This window comes from Plectrocnemia conspersa, unplaced genomic scaffold (genome assembly GCF_051122295.1).
Source record: "Plectrocnemia conspersa isolate PC_06_02 unplaced genomic scaffold, ASM5112229v1 ptg000008l, whole genome shotgun sequence".
Lineage (NCBI taxonomy): Eukaryota > Metazoa > Arthropoda > Insecta > Trichoptera > Polycentropodidae > Plectrocnemia > Plectrocnemia conspersa.
In genome coordinates this window covers 18,533,518-18,550,697 of record NW_028277172.1, presented here as the reverse complement: position 1 = coordinate 18,550,697, position 17,180 = coordinate 18,533,518, and the positions used below count along the sequence as shown (strand labels likewise).

At 33.2% G+C, this 17,180-nt stretch overlaps 1 protein-coding gene across 2 annotated transcripts in view; it reads left to right on the top strand.

Moving 5' to 3' along the window:
* jbug (filamin-type immunoglobulin domains fbug) overlaps positions 1-17,180 on the top strand; it is a 59,405-nt gene that overhangs the window by 13,242 nt on the left and 28,983 nt on the right. For both annotated transcript variants that reach the window (XM_088190863.1, XM_088190866.1), the window contains exons 3-17: positions 839-1,022; positions 5,099-5,198; positions 5,358-5,500; positions 7,403-7,626; positions 7,689-7,994; positions 8,060-8,235; positions 8,302-8,578; positions 8,642-8,884; positions 8,961-9,078; positions 9,150-9,519; positions 9,590-9,756; positions 10,587-10,707; positions 10,779-11,201; positions 11,267-11,355; positions 11,425-11,592. In XM_088190863.1, coding sequence (XP_088046989.1) covers positions 839-1,022; positions 5,099-5,198; positions 5,358-5,500; positions 7,403-7,626; positions 7,689-7,994; positions 8,060-8,235; positions 8,302-8,578; positions 8,642-8,884; positions 8,961-9,078; positions 9,150-9,519; positions 9,590-9,756; positions 10,587-10,707; positions 10,779-11,201; positions 11,267-11,355; positions 11,425-11,592 — 3,109 coding nt within the window. The remainder of the gene's footprint in view (positions 1-838; positions 1,023-5,098; positions 5,199-5,357; positions 5,501-7,402; positions 7,627-7,688; positions 7,995-8,059; positions 8,236-8,301; positions 8,579-8,641; positions 8,885-8,960; positions 9,079-9,149; positions 9,520-9,589; positions 9,757-10,586; positions 10,708-10,778; positions 11,202-11,266; positions 11,356-11,424; positions 11,593-17,180) is intronic.

Here is a 17,180-nt window from a genome sequence, read left to right as displayed (position 1 = left end):
CGAATTGTGCGAAAGTCGAGGGCCGCCTGTATTTTTAAACAGATTTATATGTTCGGTGATTTTCTTTGCTCAAAACTTTGATTTTTTATTTTATCAGTTGAGTAAAATAAACGTGCTACAACTGGCATATTATTTTGACTCGAGAAATTGATTTTATATATTTGTACATTAATTGGCTTTTTTAGTTACTAAATGTTATATATATTCGCAGCAGACTTTCTGTAAAATTTCATATCGTAAGATTGTTGCATATGCTATTTCTAGCGAGAGTCAAGTAAAAGCATTACAAAGCAGTCTTTAAACATTATTTAAACTTCTTAATATGATTCTAGAATTGATGAAAATAACAAACAATCTATGATCAACCAAACAAAAATGTAAGCATGTATTTACATAGATGTTTAAGATAATAATAAGGATTTCCATTGATAAATGAAAACATTTAGTATCATAAATGTCATAGTAAACATGTCACGAAGGAGCACAAGCACTCAGATAAGAAAAAGACACACTAAACATACTGAAATTCATTGAAAATATCTACGGAATGCATACTCACTAATCGGTTTACTATACACAGGTGTGTTTAGGTAACGCAGACACGCGCATGCGCGCTTCAAATTTTGTATGTGCATGCTAAAATAATATACTTAACGATCCATTCTCTATGAAATTTCTAATTGGTGAGAAGCGCGCGCGTTAAGAGACCATGCACTTTTGGAAATACGCGAAGAATGGGAGATAGTCAATTGACCCCGAGTTTTGACCCTAATTGGACTCAATTTGCAACGTAATCCGCTCGGTAGACGGCATTCAAATGATGTTTTTGTTTTGTCAGGTGGTGGATCTGGCCGAGGATTTGCAGTCTGGCACTCATCTGTGCGCTTTGGTGGAGCAGCTCCAGGGGAAACCTCTGAAGCCTTCTTGGCACGCGAGACCTGCTAGCAGACATCACAGCTTGGAGAATGTGACTGCTGCTCTGAGGGCGATTGAGGCAGACGGTGTTAAACTTGTCAACATAGGTGAGAACCATTTTTCTTCTTCTTAACTATGACAGATTGTCACGAGTAAAAATAGAAGTAGACTTGAACAATATATTTTGGATGCATCCAAAGAAGTATAGAGCATTATTTTCTTACACAACACCTTTAAGGAATCAATTAAACGATTAAACAATTAAGAAATTAAACACTTTAATCAGGAACCATTTTCTTCAGATACTTTAATTAGGAACTAAGAACCATTATTTCGCTTCCGAATTGGAACAAACCAGAGTTCAGCCGAACTAGCACCAAACAATTACTATTAGAAGTTCGCAAAAGTAGCTTTACTTCAACCGTTCAACAAGGTTACGTCTTTTAGACTGTACTTCTTTAATCCATGGGTTCCCAAAGCTTGAATTTGAAATCAAAATTTTACCATTATTTTATTTTTAAGTTAATATGTTAACGTACGCAGCTCGTTGCTTCTCAGTTGCTTGTTTCCGTGAAATATATTCATTCAGATGACATCAGAGAAGCGTTACTATTTTTTGGTGCACTTGAAACTACTATAAAAAGTGAGACTGAAGGATTTAAGTGGAATAGCGCACCAGCTATGATCAAAGACTACTTACTTACCCACTGCATGATTCATCGATATGCTATAAGACTATAAGAGGTACTTGATTCGCTAATTGTACCTAATGCAAATACATTAATTCTGATCACAAGGTTATATTCTTCACTACTGTGCACTAATTGTCGATAGAAAATATTATGAATCGTGACTTTCAATTGATTGAGTAAATTAAATCAAGTTGTTACTATAAATGCAAGAGAAATGTATCTTTGTGGCTTAGTTTATAGTTATTCTTTAAACAATATATTTTTTGTGTAGTTACTCATTAGGACCCTGCTTTAAAAATATGCACTATTCCCGCATATAAATGTATGTTATGCCAACCGTTCCATTTTTTCTTAGTTGCACTAGGACACCCTTTCGTAATATTTATGCAAAACAAAGGCATTACATATCGTGGAAAAAATGTATGTAACTCATACGCACATAATTAAAACAGGTGTGTGCCGCAAATTTTTGTGAATTTTGTGCTACGTTTTTGACGCAAAGATTTAATCAGTTTAATAATTCGATCATATTCGATATATTCTAAAAGAACAAAAACATTTTAGTTATGTACAACAGCTGAAAAAACCACTGTGTTTTGAGCATTGGATCTATTCGATCAGCTGTTTGTGAGTCAGAGACTATTCGGTTGTTTATTCACGAATACCTTGACCCAATTTTCATCAAATCTTTAAATCAAAAAACACCTTTTATGGAACACAAAGATAGTTTTTAACATATTTGTCGTGTGGTATTGATACACTTTGAATCGTTGCGCAATTCGAGAGCGAGTTTTTCGCAAAGCACCAACTCGTGTCCCATCCATTGCACCAGGTTCAGCGGTTGGTAACTTTGTACTTATTGTCTAAAAAACGAGTTGGAAGAAGTGTTGCTCACCGTGATGGCTGGCTCAGAGACCGTATGGTCAAATCGACCTTAACCCAGATTTGACCGAGAACAAAAGACCTCTGTGACGCGACTACAGCTGGTCTGATTTTAAAAATAATTAAAAATACACCAAACGAGATTCAATTTGGTGCTGCCTACAATTAGATTTGGAAATCGTTTTATAAAATGGAAAGGAAAGTAAAAGAGGAACATGTTTTTTTTTGCTTACGTGTTCATGGATATGTCGTCAGATTTATGTTTAGCAAAATTAGTCCGGCGTAGCAAAAAATTATAGAAGAAAAAGTGCATCCTCATTTATTGAGTTCGTGGAATCATTTCAACACCGTAGTGGTTCCGAGTAATAATGAAAATTTGAGGAAAATTGTTATACAATATTTTAATTGCTCTCACTCTATTTATATTCCGATAAAAACATAAATAAACAAGTGATTGATTTTAAAGAGCTAATCTTGATATATTTACATAGATCAGAAGGCACCTCAGAAAGAGTTGACAAGTTAAGGATAAACACATACGGAAAAAACAAAAGTATATAAATAAAATACTTCTTTGTTTGAAGTTAAAAATATATGTTTGCATTACATACTATCTTACCACTCAAGTAAAAATAACATTATTTGAATCAAATGAAATGTTATATATAATATATTGTACATGTATATCGGGAGAACTATTAAAAACGGTATTCATGTAAGCAGGGTCCTAAAGTGTAACTATGCATTTACACACATGTAAAGTATATCATAACAATTTTAAGATATATGTTAATTTAAACCTATATTTTCACATTGATTAAAAAAATTGCGCATTTATATAAAAGGAAACATTAGAATATAAAATAAGTAATTTATTTATAAACAGATGACTCAAATAAGCGACCATTGAACATTATAAATATTAAAGCATCTAAAGAGCCTGTCAAACTAGACAAACGCTTATCTACATTGATTGATAAATTGTAAATTATGACTTTCTATTTAAATTCATGTTCATAAATTGTAATGACTGTGCATATTATATATTTTGCATACTTTAAATATAGAAGTTTATCTGTAAACTCACTATGAAAATCTTCTGAGAATTCGAAACCTCTCTATAATATCGTAATCGATGGGTAAAAAAGAAAGGGGACAACCGACAAATTTCTCAGTTGGTAACACTGGAACGTTAGGCACGTCCCGGAAGCGAGCCCGCGCTTCAAGATTTCTATCGTTGAGTTCCTTTTTTAACGCGCAAAATTAATTTATTGAAAAATAGAAAAGCAAGTGTGCAATTAATCGCGCATTAAAGCCGATGTTTAATCATAGAAAATGAACTCGGTACATCATCAGCAGCATCCATCTGTGGAAAAGTTCCCACGGGTGCATAATGGGCGTTTCGTTTATTATCGTATTATTCGAACGCATCGTTTTCATGCTCAAACAATATAGCCATTGTGGTAATTGTTTTCGAAAATTTAATTAAGAAAGTAAAAGAGGAGGCGAACTTGTGAACGCGCGATGAGAGCGCGTTCGCGGACGCTGGACTCGAAAATTTATATCGAAATCGGATATGACGGAAGTGACGTCATTTTTGAACGTGTCCTCTTTGCTCTTTGAGCGTGAAGTGAATCTGCGATGACGTCATGGCGAGTGCCATAGCATCAATCCGTGGTTATAAGGTGTGCGATGAAATAGCGATATGTGTGGTATTTACACTTGAATGATATAAACGAAATTATTGATAAGTGAATGTGAAATATGAAACGAATAACTTTTACCTTAAAAGCATTTTTTTGTTAAATACATATTTTGCAATAGAATGATATTTTTTTATATTAGTGTAGTGATATTTTTATAATCTACTACTTTGGTTTAATTTAAAAACCGCTGATAACATCTTTGCGTATGGTAACCCTGTTTAGAAACTTAAACCCAAGGGCAAAAAATTAATGGTCAGAATTTAAATTAACTTTGGGCCAGAATAAAAAATATTAACAGCCTGGTCATAATTATATCATTCAGGGTGAGAATAAATATCAAATGGATAAAATAAAAATAGCATACAACTAAAATAAAAACACAATTATATTGTAACTAAACTGAATCATACGAATATCAACGGTCAAATATAATATTAATTAATTTATCAGTTATCACAATTGTAACTCAAAGTAAGATTGCAAATCTAGAAATGTAGATTATTTTTCGAAACGTCGCAGACGAACAGTGTTCTTCGTGGGCAGTTTTCAAGAATGCGACGATGTAGGATGCTGGACCTTGGATAACATTTGCATATCTATACACATTTTATTCACAGAGAAAACGCAGCAATTTGACAACAACACCTGTAACAAATTAACAGCCTCTAAACACGAGCATTCGCCTCAATTTGTCGCAAAGCGAGAAATATATCGACCGAAACTGTCAATTTACCAGAACCGAAGTCATAAAGTTCGCAACAGTTACGTTAATTACAATAAGGCGTTTACAGGTGTTATGGTCTGTTCCATAAGAAAAAACACACAAGTGTAGTTAACATGGTGGTTGACCATGAAACGTGTTATGTCACTGTATTTTTAACATGATTTATTTTTGTCTTTCAGGAAACGTGGACATCGTGAATGGGAACTTGAAGCTGATTTTGGGTCTGATATGGTCGCTCATAGTCAGATATCAGATCGGCAGAAGCAAATTCCCTCCGAGGCGAGTACATCTATCTACATACACACTATTGTTTCTTTGAGTCGTTTCCTCAATTTCGAAATCCTAGATCATAATCTATTCACGATTTTAGTTTATGCATCATCATCATCATCATGGTTTGATGGACGCTTTAATGTTCAATAAAATTTCGTTTTGCAGGAAGTTGATGTTGGCCTGGCTTCAGGCTGTACTGCCAGAATGCAAAGTTTCCAATCTCACCACGGATTGGAACAGCGGAGTTTTGCTGAGTGCTCTGTTGGACTATTGCAAGCCAGGATTGTTCTCTCACTGGAGATCGTTGAGTATGTATTAGTAGACTCTGAAATAGATAGTGTCAGTCAATCGTAATCAATGCTAATTGATGATATAATTTAATAAGTAACGCGTTTTTTGATATGGTCTGATTAGTTTTTTAATTGTTGGCGCGCGCCCACATTGCATATTCATGTTGTGATTATGTAATCGTATTGCTAATTGTTATACTGATACAGTAGTAATCTTTAATACGAAATCAGGTGGATACCATTGAAGTTATGGATTTAGATGTTTAATCAAATGTATTCAACTAATGCTTTATAAAGTGAAGCAGCTGTTTCCAAATTTGTTTTAAAATGATAAGTGAAGTAAATCTGACTGTAACTCTTATAATATAGGTGGCAAGAATCTTTTCATTATTATTTTTTATTTAAAGGGCGACCGCAAATAACTACGTGGTCGACTGGTCGACCGTCGTAATATCTCCTTTACATTTCGTGCTAAAACGTTTGTATAAACAAAATATTCGTTTAAATCTGAAAAAAATAATGAAAGACTTGAAATTAAACCAACATATAAACTGCAATAGAATGTGATATATAAATAATATTTGTATTAAGTCTGGCCACCTATGTTATAAGAGTTACAGTCTGATTTCTTTCACCTAATAAAATCCTTAAAACGCCTAAAGTTCACTAAAAATATATTAGTTGGTTACATTAGTTTTGAGCGCAAAGCGCATGATTTCAAGTGCAAAGCGTGAGATTATGAGCGCAAAGAACGGATTTATGAACCCGTAGACGTAGGGTGAAACAGCTGCCAGCATACCTAGTTGGCTCTATCTTTGTTTTAACCTATTTTGGGTCTTTAAGCTCTTCTAAAAATATTTCTATGCAACTCCTGGATCTTTATGTAATGCATCTATAGTTGTTTCATCCGTTATATTAATTATAGGTTTGGTCCTATGACGCTGCCTTGTTATGTTATTTTATGTTTTTATTAATTATTAGAAAAATTATGCCCAACTGCTCAATAAAAGTCAAATTGATAATCAAATATTAGCTTATTTTCATTCAGTGATGATTTCAGCCTTCTCGAAAGCAATTTTTCAAATTTTCAGTATATGAATTTTTTTTTTGGAAGTATGATAAATATTTGAATGACCTTGAATGACTCAATTGGAAACTATTTCATTTTAGGTACAAAATTGAAACATTATGTAATATGTACATACTTTGACTTTTTTATGTACTTCTTTTGAAACTAGATTTATTGACATTCCTCTGTCTTAACAATTAATAATATTAAAATACATATTTATTTTAAATTCAATATTTGAAGCATACGTATCGAAAAAATAAAATAAAATGGTCACTGGGGGCGTGGACTTCATTTATGTGACGCAGTTCTAGGAACTGCAGTCTCTGGAGGGGCGAGGGGTGAGGTTGAATCCTCGAAGGTGCTTTAAATACGACTGTTTCCTTAAATAAAAGGTTTGGGATTGAAATTTAATGTGTTATTCATTGATGTCTTATCAATCTTGTGGGTTACTTAAATTTCATTATTTTTCCCGTCAGTGTGACACATGTGGGCCGCTATAGTACTATATTTGTTGATAAAAACATTTATTTGATAAAGCGTAAAGTCGTAATTTTATGATCATTGGCGAAACTATTTTAGATATTTTCTACTTACACTGTTGTTTTATTTAATCAAAATCTGGTCGCGTTACACAAAATTACATAGAAAGTGATTCCTAAGAAGAAAAAAAAATTAATTACTAATTTTACAAATAATTAAGTAGTAAAATAAATGTCTACTTAATTCTAAAAAAATATGCAACTGTGAAATATTGTTAAAATATACAATTTATTATCAACATAAATATTACTATAATATTTTAATCATTATTTTTATTATTTTATATGTATTTTTATCATTTATTTCAGATCCAAACGACTCAATAGAAAACTGCTCGCGTGCTATGAATTTAGCCCAACGAGAGTGCAACGTTCCGCGCGTCCTAGAGCCCGAATATCTAGCCTCACCGTGGCTAGACGAGCTCTCAGGAATGACCTATCTATCCTATTTCATGAAGCCAGACTCTCCAGGATTTCATGCTACTTTGAGATGGGTTAACTCACGGTTAGAGCGATCCGTGAAAAACTTCACTGTAAGTCCTCTCACTTATCACGAATCAAATATGCAACAAATCATACTATTTATTATTCATAGACTGACTGGAACGACGGTAGAGTAGCCTGCGAGATCATCAAAGGACTGGGAGGTCCTGCACCAGCGCCCGAGAAACTAAAAACTGATTCTTCATACTGGGAGCAAAATTTAACCCAAGCTATCGATGCCGGTAGAAAACTGGGCATTCAACCGATTTTATCGGCCAAAGACATGTCGCACCGAGAAGTGGAACATCTTGGAGTCATGGCTTATGCTGCTCACTTCCAATGGGTTAAACCTAGACCGCCCCTTAGTGATATGATTCAAATCAGTCTTGAATCTACATCGGGAAGAGTCGGAGAACCTGTAATATACGTTATTAAATATATATACACCTTCAGAATGATTATGACTGAAAGATGTTCTTATAGATGAACTTCAGAGTAGATCTACTATCTAAAGAGCTCGAGTACTCGCAGATTAAGGCTTATGTTGTCACACCAGCTGATCAAATGCATCATGCTAGATTGCAAAATAGAGGGCACGGAGTGTTCACGCCGGATAAGGTGGGAATGCATGAGATTGTATTAGATGTTGACGATATTAGGTATTGATCTTTAAATCTTAAATTATAAATACATCAATATGATATTAATCATATATTTTAATTTAGGGTAGATAATAGGTTCTTCTTCAGAGTGCTGCCAAGATTAGTGACAGTCGCTCCACCAGGAATGGCTCCGTGCGCTTTGGGTAGTCTCGTTGAAGTTTTGGTTAACGCTACAGGTGCACCGAAACGTGAAGATATTCTTGTCACAGCTTATAGTCCATCGGGGCGGGCTCTACACTGTCCTTTACAACACGTGGATGATACAAGTAGTGCTATATTCAAACCTGATGAGCCTGGAACATGGGAGATTGCGATTACATATCAAGGAAAAAATATTCAAGTATGATTTATTAGCTAATATTTTATACCCAATAAGTGTAATATATCATTTAAATAATTCTAGGGTGGACCTTTCACATGCGACGTCTTCGATCCTGCTGGTATAACGGTGAACGGATTAGAAGGAGCTACTGCTCATAAAGCTCATTACTTCCACGTAGATACCAGCGGATGTGGTATGGGAATAAAAGGAGAATTGAACGTTGATATTGTTCATGATAAAAGAAGCGTGATGTGTGCCGTTGAAAAGTTAGATCAACACACTTATAGAGTATCTTTCATGCCAAAGGATAATGGAAAGCATAGAGTAATACTTTATATATATTATAAATAATACCCTGAAAGATTTCATTATGATATTTATGATAAATATATTTTTATAGATTTACGTTTACTTTAACGGATATGACGTTAAAGGTTCTCCGTTTATGATGCGCGTTGGATCACATAAGAGTAGGAGTGCAAAATCCAGAGAAAGTCCAGTAAGGAAGACGAGTCCAGGTATTAAATTGTCATTTATCAATCTGTGCGTACATATAAAGCTGATTTATCACATTATAATTCATTTTCAGCGCCAAAATACCGAGAAGGAAGTCCTTTCGAATCTTCGTACAATGATTTTAATAAGAGTAAATTGTACGAAAGTAAATTTGACGAAGCAAACACATACAAGTCATACAACGACGATTATAACATACAGAAGTCGAGTCAAGATGTTACTGACTCGACTTACGTTACCACTAGAATCACAAAATCATCAGATATGAACACCAGCTCTAAATACAGATCTGAAAGTCCGCTGAATAGTTCTAGTCCTATAACGACAAAGTATTTGGGCGATCGCAATGATTTGAACAGAACGTCTAGTCCGATTTATAGAACGGCGAGTCCGATCGGTAGAACGGTTAGTCCTGTAGGACGGACTGGAAGTCCCATAAATAGGTATTAGAAGATTCTTGTAATGTTTCTGTTTATGTCTCTGATGATTGGTGTAATTGATTTTTTTTTATAGAGCTGCTAGTCCTATTTATATATCGACCAAAGTCGGCAGAGACAGTCCATCGTTAACGACAAATAGGGTTGTTGAAAAGACGTCGAATTATCGCATGCATTCTACATATAGCAGTCAAGATGACGATAAGAATGTGATGAATAGATCACTTAGGAATGAGAGTCCAGGTATGTTTATTGTATTTACAACTCTGTTTAATCATCCATTGATAACTAAATACAGATTTTGTCTTCAATGTTTTTTTTATTTTTATGTTAACGATGTCCTTGATTAAACGCATTTCTTGATACCTTTTAGTTTCAGAAAATCAAAACAATACAATAACAACTTTTATCTTTATGAAATGAAATTATTAAAACCAATATTTCATAGATCTATTTAATCCTTATAGGTAGTGGAGATTTTATCTGAAAAATTGAATAACCTTTGATTGCAAAATGCTTTCTGATTGTTGAGGTTTTTATGATGAAGACATATATTACTGCGTAATGCTAGATAGAGTAAGAGGTCTTATGACATAGACATATATACAAGCACTATTTGAAACCTTCAACACTTTTGAGCTATCTGATACAAAAATCAGGCTAATCATTGACAAGTAAAAAATAAGATAGATATTTTTATGACTCGTTGATTCTGCAAACATACAAACGAACAATGATAATAAAATATTATACACATTAAAATGTAGTGTCAGCAAAGAAAAGTTTTTCGGTTTAACAAACAGGGATAGGCAACCTGTTCCTATCACTACTCAGACAATGAGATTACCAATATAACCGGTGTTAATAATTAAAAGGGTTTAAAGCAGAATAAAAAAAAGGTCGAGGAGCATTTTAGAGAATTATCTGTCAAACTAGATTTATTTATATGAATTTCAGAAATATAACTATATAATTTGAGTTCATTTTGTTTTTAGCAAAAAAAACTGTCTTATATATAAGAACCTACTGATTTCTTTAAGGTGAAAATAATAATTTAAATGCTTTTATTACAGGCGTCGAACAATCTGGAGTTGATACTAGTTCAAACTTAAGATTATCCGGATTGAAAGGATCGTCCAGAAGAGACTCTTGGGATGCCATTGCCAAAACAAAGCATCTCATGAGTGCCAATAGGTAGTTTCATTGGATTATTACTATTTATATTAAATTATCTGTTCATTTTTTTAATTCCATATTCATTTCAGTTTGGAGTCTTTGGCAAATTTAGCCGAAACTCAACTCAATACCGACCTCACGTACGAAAGATCGACTGCGGACTCCGAAACGAGACGCAACACTCAACTGAACAAGTTTGCCTCTTACAGCGAAGAGCACTTCAACAGCGAATTGGACAAAATGGTTGGAGAACCAAAGCACATTGATCTGAAACCGAATATAGTCGTCAAAGATGAAGTTGATTCGGAGCGATATTACGGAAAAGATTATAGTCAAACGTCACGCAGTCATATTATAAATTCTTCGACATCTTACACACGCAGAGACGCCACAGAAGACGGTGCATTTAAGCAGACACAACACTCTTTTTTATCAAGTAAGCCTCCACGCGAGACCGTGGGGGCGTTAAACAGTTCGCTGATTGAAACTGATGCCACACATTCCAGATTTAGGTACTAATCATAATTAATCATTATCCTAATATGTTTTTTAATATGTTTATTTTATTTCATTATAGAGCACATTATTCGGAGAAAGGTGGTGCTAGCAACGTTCACGTGCAAGATATTCCAGATGGAGTTGTTGGTAAACCAGTAGAATTCGAAAGTGAGTTCTAGGATTCATTTTAATTGATGTTTTAAAGGTCATGGTGTTATTTTTATTGTTGTTTTATAGTTGATGGATCACACGCTGGATCGGGCAATCTTGAAATATTGGTAAATGGTGGTAGAGTGACGTCGTCGGTGAGAGCGTTGGGCGGTCAGAGATTCTTGGCTGCGTTCACGCCTCATCAAGCAGCAGATCACACCGTTCAGATAACTTTCAATGGAGACACTGTTCCAGGTGAGTGACTCTTTTGACGTTGCATAATAAATTATAAAATGGCCTTGACCGTGACACTTGATTTGTGTTAGCATAACTTTTCACGTTGAAATTGTGAGACATTGTGAGATATATGAGAATTAATAGGCGATGATCCATAATGTGTTTTAATGGACTAAACTTGAATTTGATTAGAAGTTGGTATTTTATTGTCGAGATTATTATCTTTTAAAAATAATATTATTAAAAGGACAAGAGTTTCAATCGAAAACAGTATCTATTTACTTTTTTTACTATGATTTATTTATTATTTGAATAGCTGCCATTATAAAACAAGAGACTGGATTATATTGAATTACAAGTCGCCGAGATATTTTCAATAGCTATTTTTATAACAAGTTTCATATCGAAATGATTAAAACTACGGCAGTTAGATACCGGGTCCTCAAATTTCGTTATATCTCATGCAAATTACAAAAAATGACAAACAAATAAAAAAAAAAATATATTTTAATTTAATTTCTATTTTAAAACATTTTCTCTTCACATTTTCATTAAAAAAAATTTACAATTATTTCAAAATGTCGGTTAGTAAAAAAAATAAAATAATCTGAAAGAAAAAAGTTAAAAACGTTTAGAAAATATTCAAAATATTATTTTCAACGTTTATTTTTTTAGATATAAGTTAATATCTAAAAATGTCGATAAGTAAAAAATTAAAATAGCCTGAAAGAAAAAAGTTAAAAACGTAAAACATTTTTTTACATTTTTGGCGATTTATGTGAGTTTTTGAGGACACGACAACTGCCATAGTTTAGATAATAAGTAGAAATGTATTTTAACTCGGCTAAATTCGTTAGCAAATCTTTTCCGCCATCTTTTTTTCAAAATGACGCCTATTCAAAACATAAAAAAATCGTAACTTTGTTAAGAAAATCTTAATAAAAAAAGTAAAGAGGTAAAAAATGTTTTAAAATAGGAATTTAATTTAAAAAAAAATATATTTATAAATATTAATTATTTGTCATTTGCGTAGGATATAAGGAAATTTGATTTATTCTTAGAACAATTTCGTAAAAAAGGATGTGCCATTTCGAGCGTTTCGCTTATTTGCTTCATAAAGAATCGCTCTTGTGAAATTCAGAAATCCAGAAATGTTTCATTCTCAACGTTCGCAGCATTTCACATATAAGTAAAAATAAGCATTGCATCAAAGTAATATTCTATTTAAATTTTTAAAAAGCGGCTGCTTTTTTTTCGCTCGATCTTCTAAGGCTCGCCTCGGTCGATTCGGCGTAGCTCCCCTTAATGAGATTTTTTATTCCAAAGCAAAGTGTTATTTATGCCGATGATTCGGGCGGAATCAGACTCTTTTTTTCGTTTAATATACATCTTACTGTATGTCGTTTTCTATGGAATGTGTGATCTGGAGGAGTTGTATGTTATGTAAGTTAATTTAATACCGATCCTATCTTTGTTAAAGTAAGGTCCATATTTATTTAATGCATTTGTTCGGAAATATTAATAAGTTATTAATGGACGTCTATATCTTCGTTATGCTAATATGTTTTTATGAAAGATACAATTTTATTTAAGTAAAATGTTAAATTTTTCACATCTGCGCAGAATATTTTTCTATACAATAATATTCGACATACTTCACAATCGTTTAACACCGATCTTCTCAATTAAGATGCATGGTTAGATGTAATATATATTTAGTGAAAAATGCGGACTTATTATCATTTCTTAAGAGGTCTTGTTATAAAGTTTGTTTGTATTTGTGTTTTATAAGCGAAACTGTTACTCAAACGTTGGAAAACCGTTATGCGTGACGACCGGAGTTACGCGGTGTTAGATCACGCGGTGAAAAAATTGGAACATTCGAATTGTTCATCAAGATACTTACATTCTCAAGAATCCGCAGAATTTGGAGTACGGGCCAAATTGTGGTCCCAAAACTGTTTTATGATGGATTGTCTCTTGAGTTTTTTTTGGACACAAAACTTTTAAAATAATTGCACTGCATTATACAGGTAGCTCATAAATCACAATTTAATTTAAAACCTAATAGTGATTTTATAGAAAACGATGTCATTAAGATGTTGAAATGATCTGGAAATCTGACAATCGGTTTTAGAAATATTCGCGGACATATAAATAGAAGAGAAACTGAACTTCCTTTTATATATAGAGAGATTTGCAAACGCATGTATACTACTTAGCGACTTGAATGCATAGGTATGTGCAATTTCTGTGGAAATAAATAGGCGTAGTGGTTTCTAGTCAGAATTGTTGATAGTGCAAAGGATTTTTTTTATTTTTGGAAGCTTTTTATTGTACTGAAATTATATAAAAATCTTTATAAATATATTTTGCTAATTATCTTAATCAATTGTAAGAATTTTCAGTACCAAATCTACTTTTTATTAAGACCAGGAATGTTAATGCCAAATGCCAACCTCTATAAAATCCATTCAAAACCTTGATTCCACCACCATTCTCGCGCTAAAGCTGGGTCGGATTTAACATTTTTATATTCGTGTATCTCATTAGTTACACACACATATATCAGAAAGAGCCTGTGTGATATAACACCGGTTAGTTCTAGCCGCAGAAACGATCGGCATTTGGCTCCGATGGAATGCCAGGCTCGCCCATACACACTGCTCGAAGCAAACAAAATAATTTGCTTTGGCGAGTCTTGCTTTCGCTTTCCCGCATGACCCACAAGTGAATTGTCTCGCAGAACCGTTAAGAGGAATTGCTGATTCTGCGTCGACCTCCAAAAGATAAATACTCGAGAACAACAGTAGCCAAGTGGCAATGCCCCGAATGGGTGGGACTCGTGGGTAGAACGGCTTCAAAACCTACTAGTATCACCAAATCTGGCATCGAAGCTATTGAGTGTCTAAAATAAAAGTTTAGTAAAGTAAACATTTTCTTGTTCGAAGGGTAAGATATCTTCTCGATCGTGGGTCGCGACCCAAATTTTTGATAGCCAAGAATGAGACGCTCTCTCAGTGGGTCACGAAGTATTTTAATAATTCAGTTATATAAGCATACATACCATTTATGTAGACAAATTAACGGTATCCAATTCACGTGCAGTGAAACTTTGTGATAATAATAATGTTAAACCATTAAACCATGGTACATGTATTCTAATTAAAGAGTTTATTTCTTGTTTTTTTAGTATCACAGTTAATATGTGTTTTTGTATAAAGTTTAGTATTATATTTTTATGCAAATATTATTTGGTTGCAATATAGATTGAAAAACGTCGGTTTCCTATTAAAAAAAAATTGATAGGATGATAAGCTAAATGGGTGTTTGTAAAAATAAAATTCTTGGTATTTCCTTGTTTGAATTTTAGGTGGAAATCGTTTATTTTTCATCGTTACGCGATTAATGGTTATTGTGTAATGTAACTATTGCATTCGTGCTTATCTAACGCAAATAATTGACAGAAACAGCAAAAAGCAACGAATCACGATTCGATTGTCGGTCAAAATGATGCGGTTTTGATGTGGCAAAAAATGATTACCAAAGTGGGCATTCTCTGCAACGGTCACTGAGTTCAAAATTCGGGAACGTGCCTCAAAAAAGTTTCCAATACGTGGGTGACGTCATCGCAAACGAAGGGTTGATGATCTCATTTTTTATTGGGATAACATATAAAACATGAATATTACTAATTATATGTGGCTTAAAACTTTTTCTTATTGAATCCACCGCGAATCATAATAATTAGGCTTCTTACCTATTATTTATTTTAGGGTATACCTTGTACACGTTCCAGATGTTGGGACCACTTCCTAAAAAAAAACACCCAAAAATGCAATGACAAAAGAACGAATGTTTCGCTATATCCTTATAAATAGTATTTAGTTAATTGTTCACTATTGTAATTCACAATATATTTTTAATCGCAAGTAATTCATTGTTGCTATTTTTTTACTTAAATATATAAAACACTAAATATATTTATGTATGTATGTACATTATAATTACTTACATATTTATATACTTGACGTTTGGTTATTTTTAGGACGGAATAGCGTAGTCCGTTACGTCTCAGACTAATTACTCTGAAGTTGCGGGTTCGAGCCAAAGAATTTTTATTTTAAAAAATGCGCTATTTTAAGAAAAACGGCCCAGCTACAGTGACATCTATTGTTTATAAATTATTATATATAACACATAATAATTTATAATTATTAATATAGATGTGACCAATTCCCTGACTTTCAGTCTGGTGGTAAATACTTACTTGTTGTAAGTATTCATTATATCTGATTAACTTACTCAGTTGTTAAAGATTTACCCCGTTGTAACACATTGGGCTTACGTCAGGTTACAACGGAAGATTTAATAAAAAAAAAGTAAATAATCGTATGGTATTTCTCGAAGCAATCTTCCATATGAAGATATGATTTTTAATTATGTATTTAAACATCTCATTTGTTTTCCTTTCACCAGTTTTTTTATACATAATATAGAAATTTACTATATAAGAATAGTACCTATTTAATAAGCCACGCCTAATCCGATTACGATTTGTTTATCCTTCCATGCAAAATTATTGTTCGTTCATTTATATGTTACAACTTCTCCCTTGCGTATGTTTTATTGTTATGTTAGACCCAACTAAATAGTTAAATATAATTTTGTGAAAAGTAAATTATTAGTAAGTAATATAATCGTGTAGAATTGGCAGGGTGATCCAATTCGAGTTTCATATGATGGCAGCACTGTAAATCAGACAGCTGGCAATAATGCAGTCAAATGCAGTGACGTCGTTCCAACTTTTTCCAAGGGGGGAGGGTGAACGTTTATTAGTCAATGATCGTTTTTTTAATATTTCGATTTCATTCAAATTCATAGTATTTCATTAAATGGCATGCATTTTTCTAACCAAATTCAAGGGGGCGTCATCTAGCGTTCATATTAAGACTTTTTATAACAATATTACGATTTATAATAAGTGAGAATCAAATGACGCAATCTAAAGCGAATTTTGACTAATAGGAGAGCGCAAAAAAACAATTATCACTTCTCAGAAAGCAAAAATCCACGTCAAAAGCAATAAAATCGTGCCGTCGTAGTGGAAACGCTCAGTCATCTAACGTTCATATTAAGACTTTTTATAACAATATTACGATTTATAATAAGTGAGAATCAAATGACGCAATCTAAAGCGAATTTTGACTAATAGGAGAGCGCAAAAAAACAATTATCACTTCTCAGAAAGCAAAAATCCACGTCAAAAGCAATAAAATCGTGCCATCGTAGTGGAAACGCTCAGTCATCTAACGTTCATATTTACATAGCAATATTACGACTTACAATAAGTGAGAATCGTGTGAAGTACATCTAAACAGAATTTTGACCAACAGGAGGGCGTAAATATCCCTTCTCTGAAATCAAAAATCTACGTCAAAAATAATAAAACCGTGCCGTCGCAGAGGGAACGCTTGAACGAGAATTCCCACTGCGATGGCACTGGCACGATTTTATTGCTTTTGACGTGAATTTTTGACATAATAATTGTTTTTGCATCTTCCTATTGACCAAAATTTGGTTTGAATATACTTTGGCTAATACTC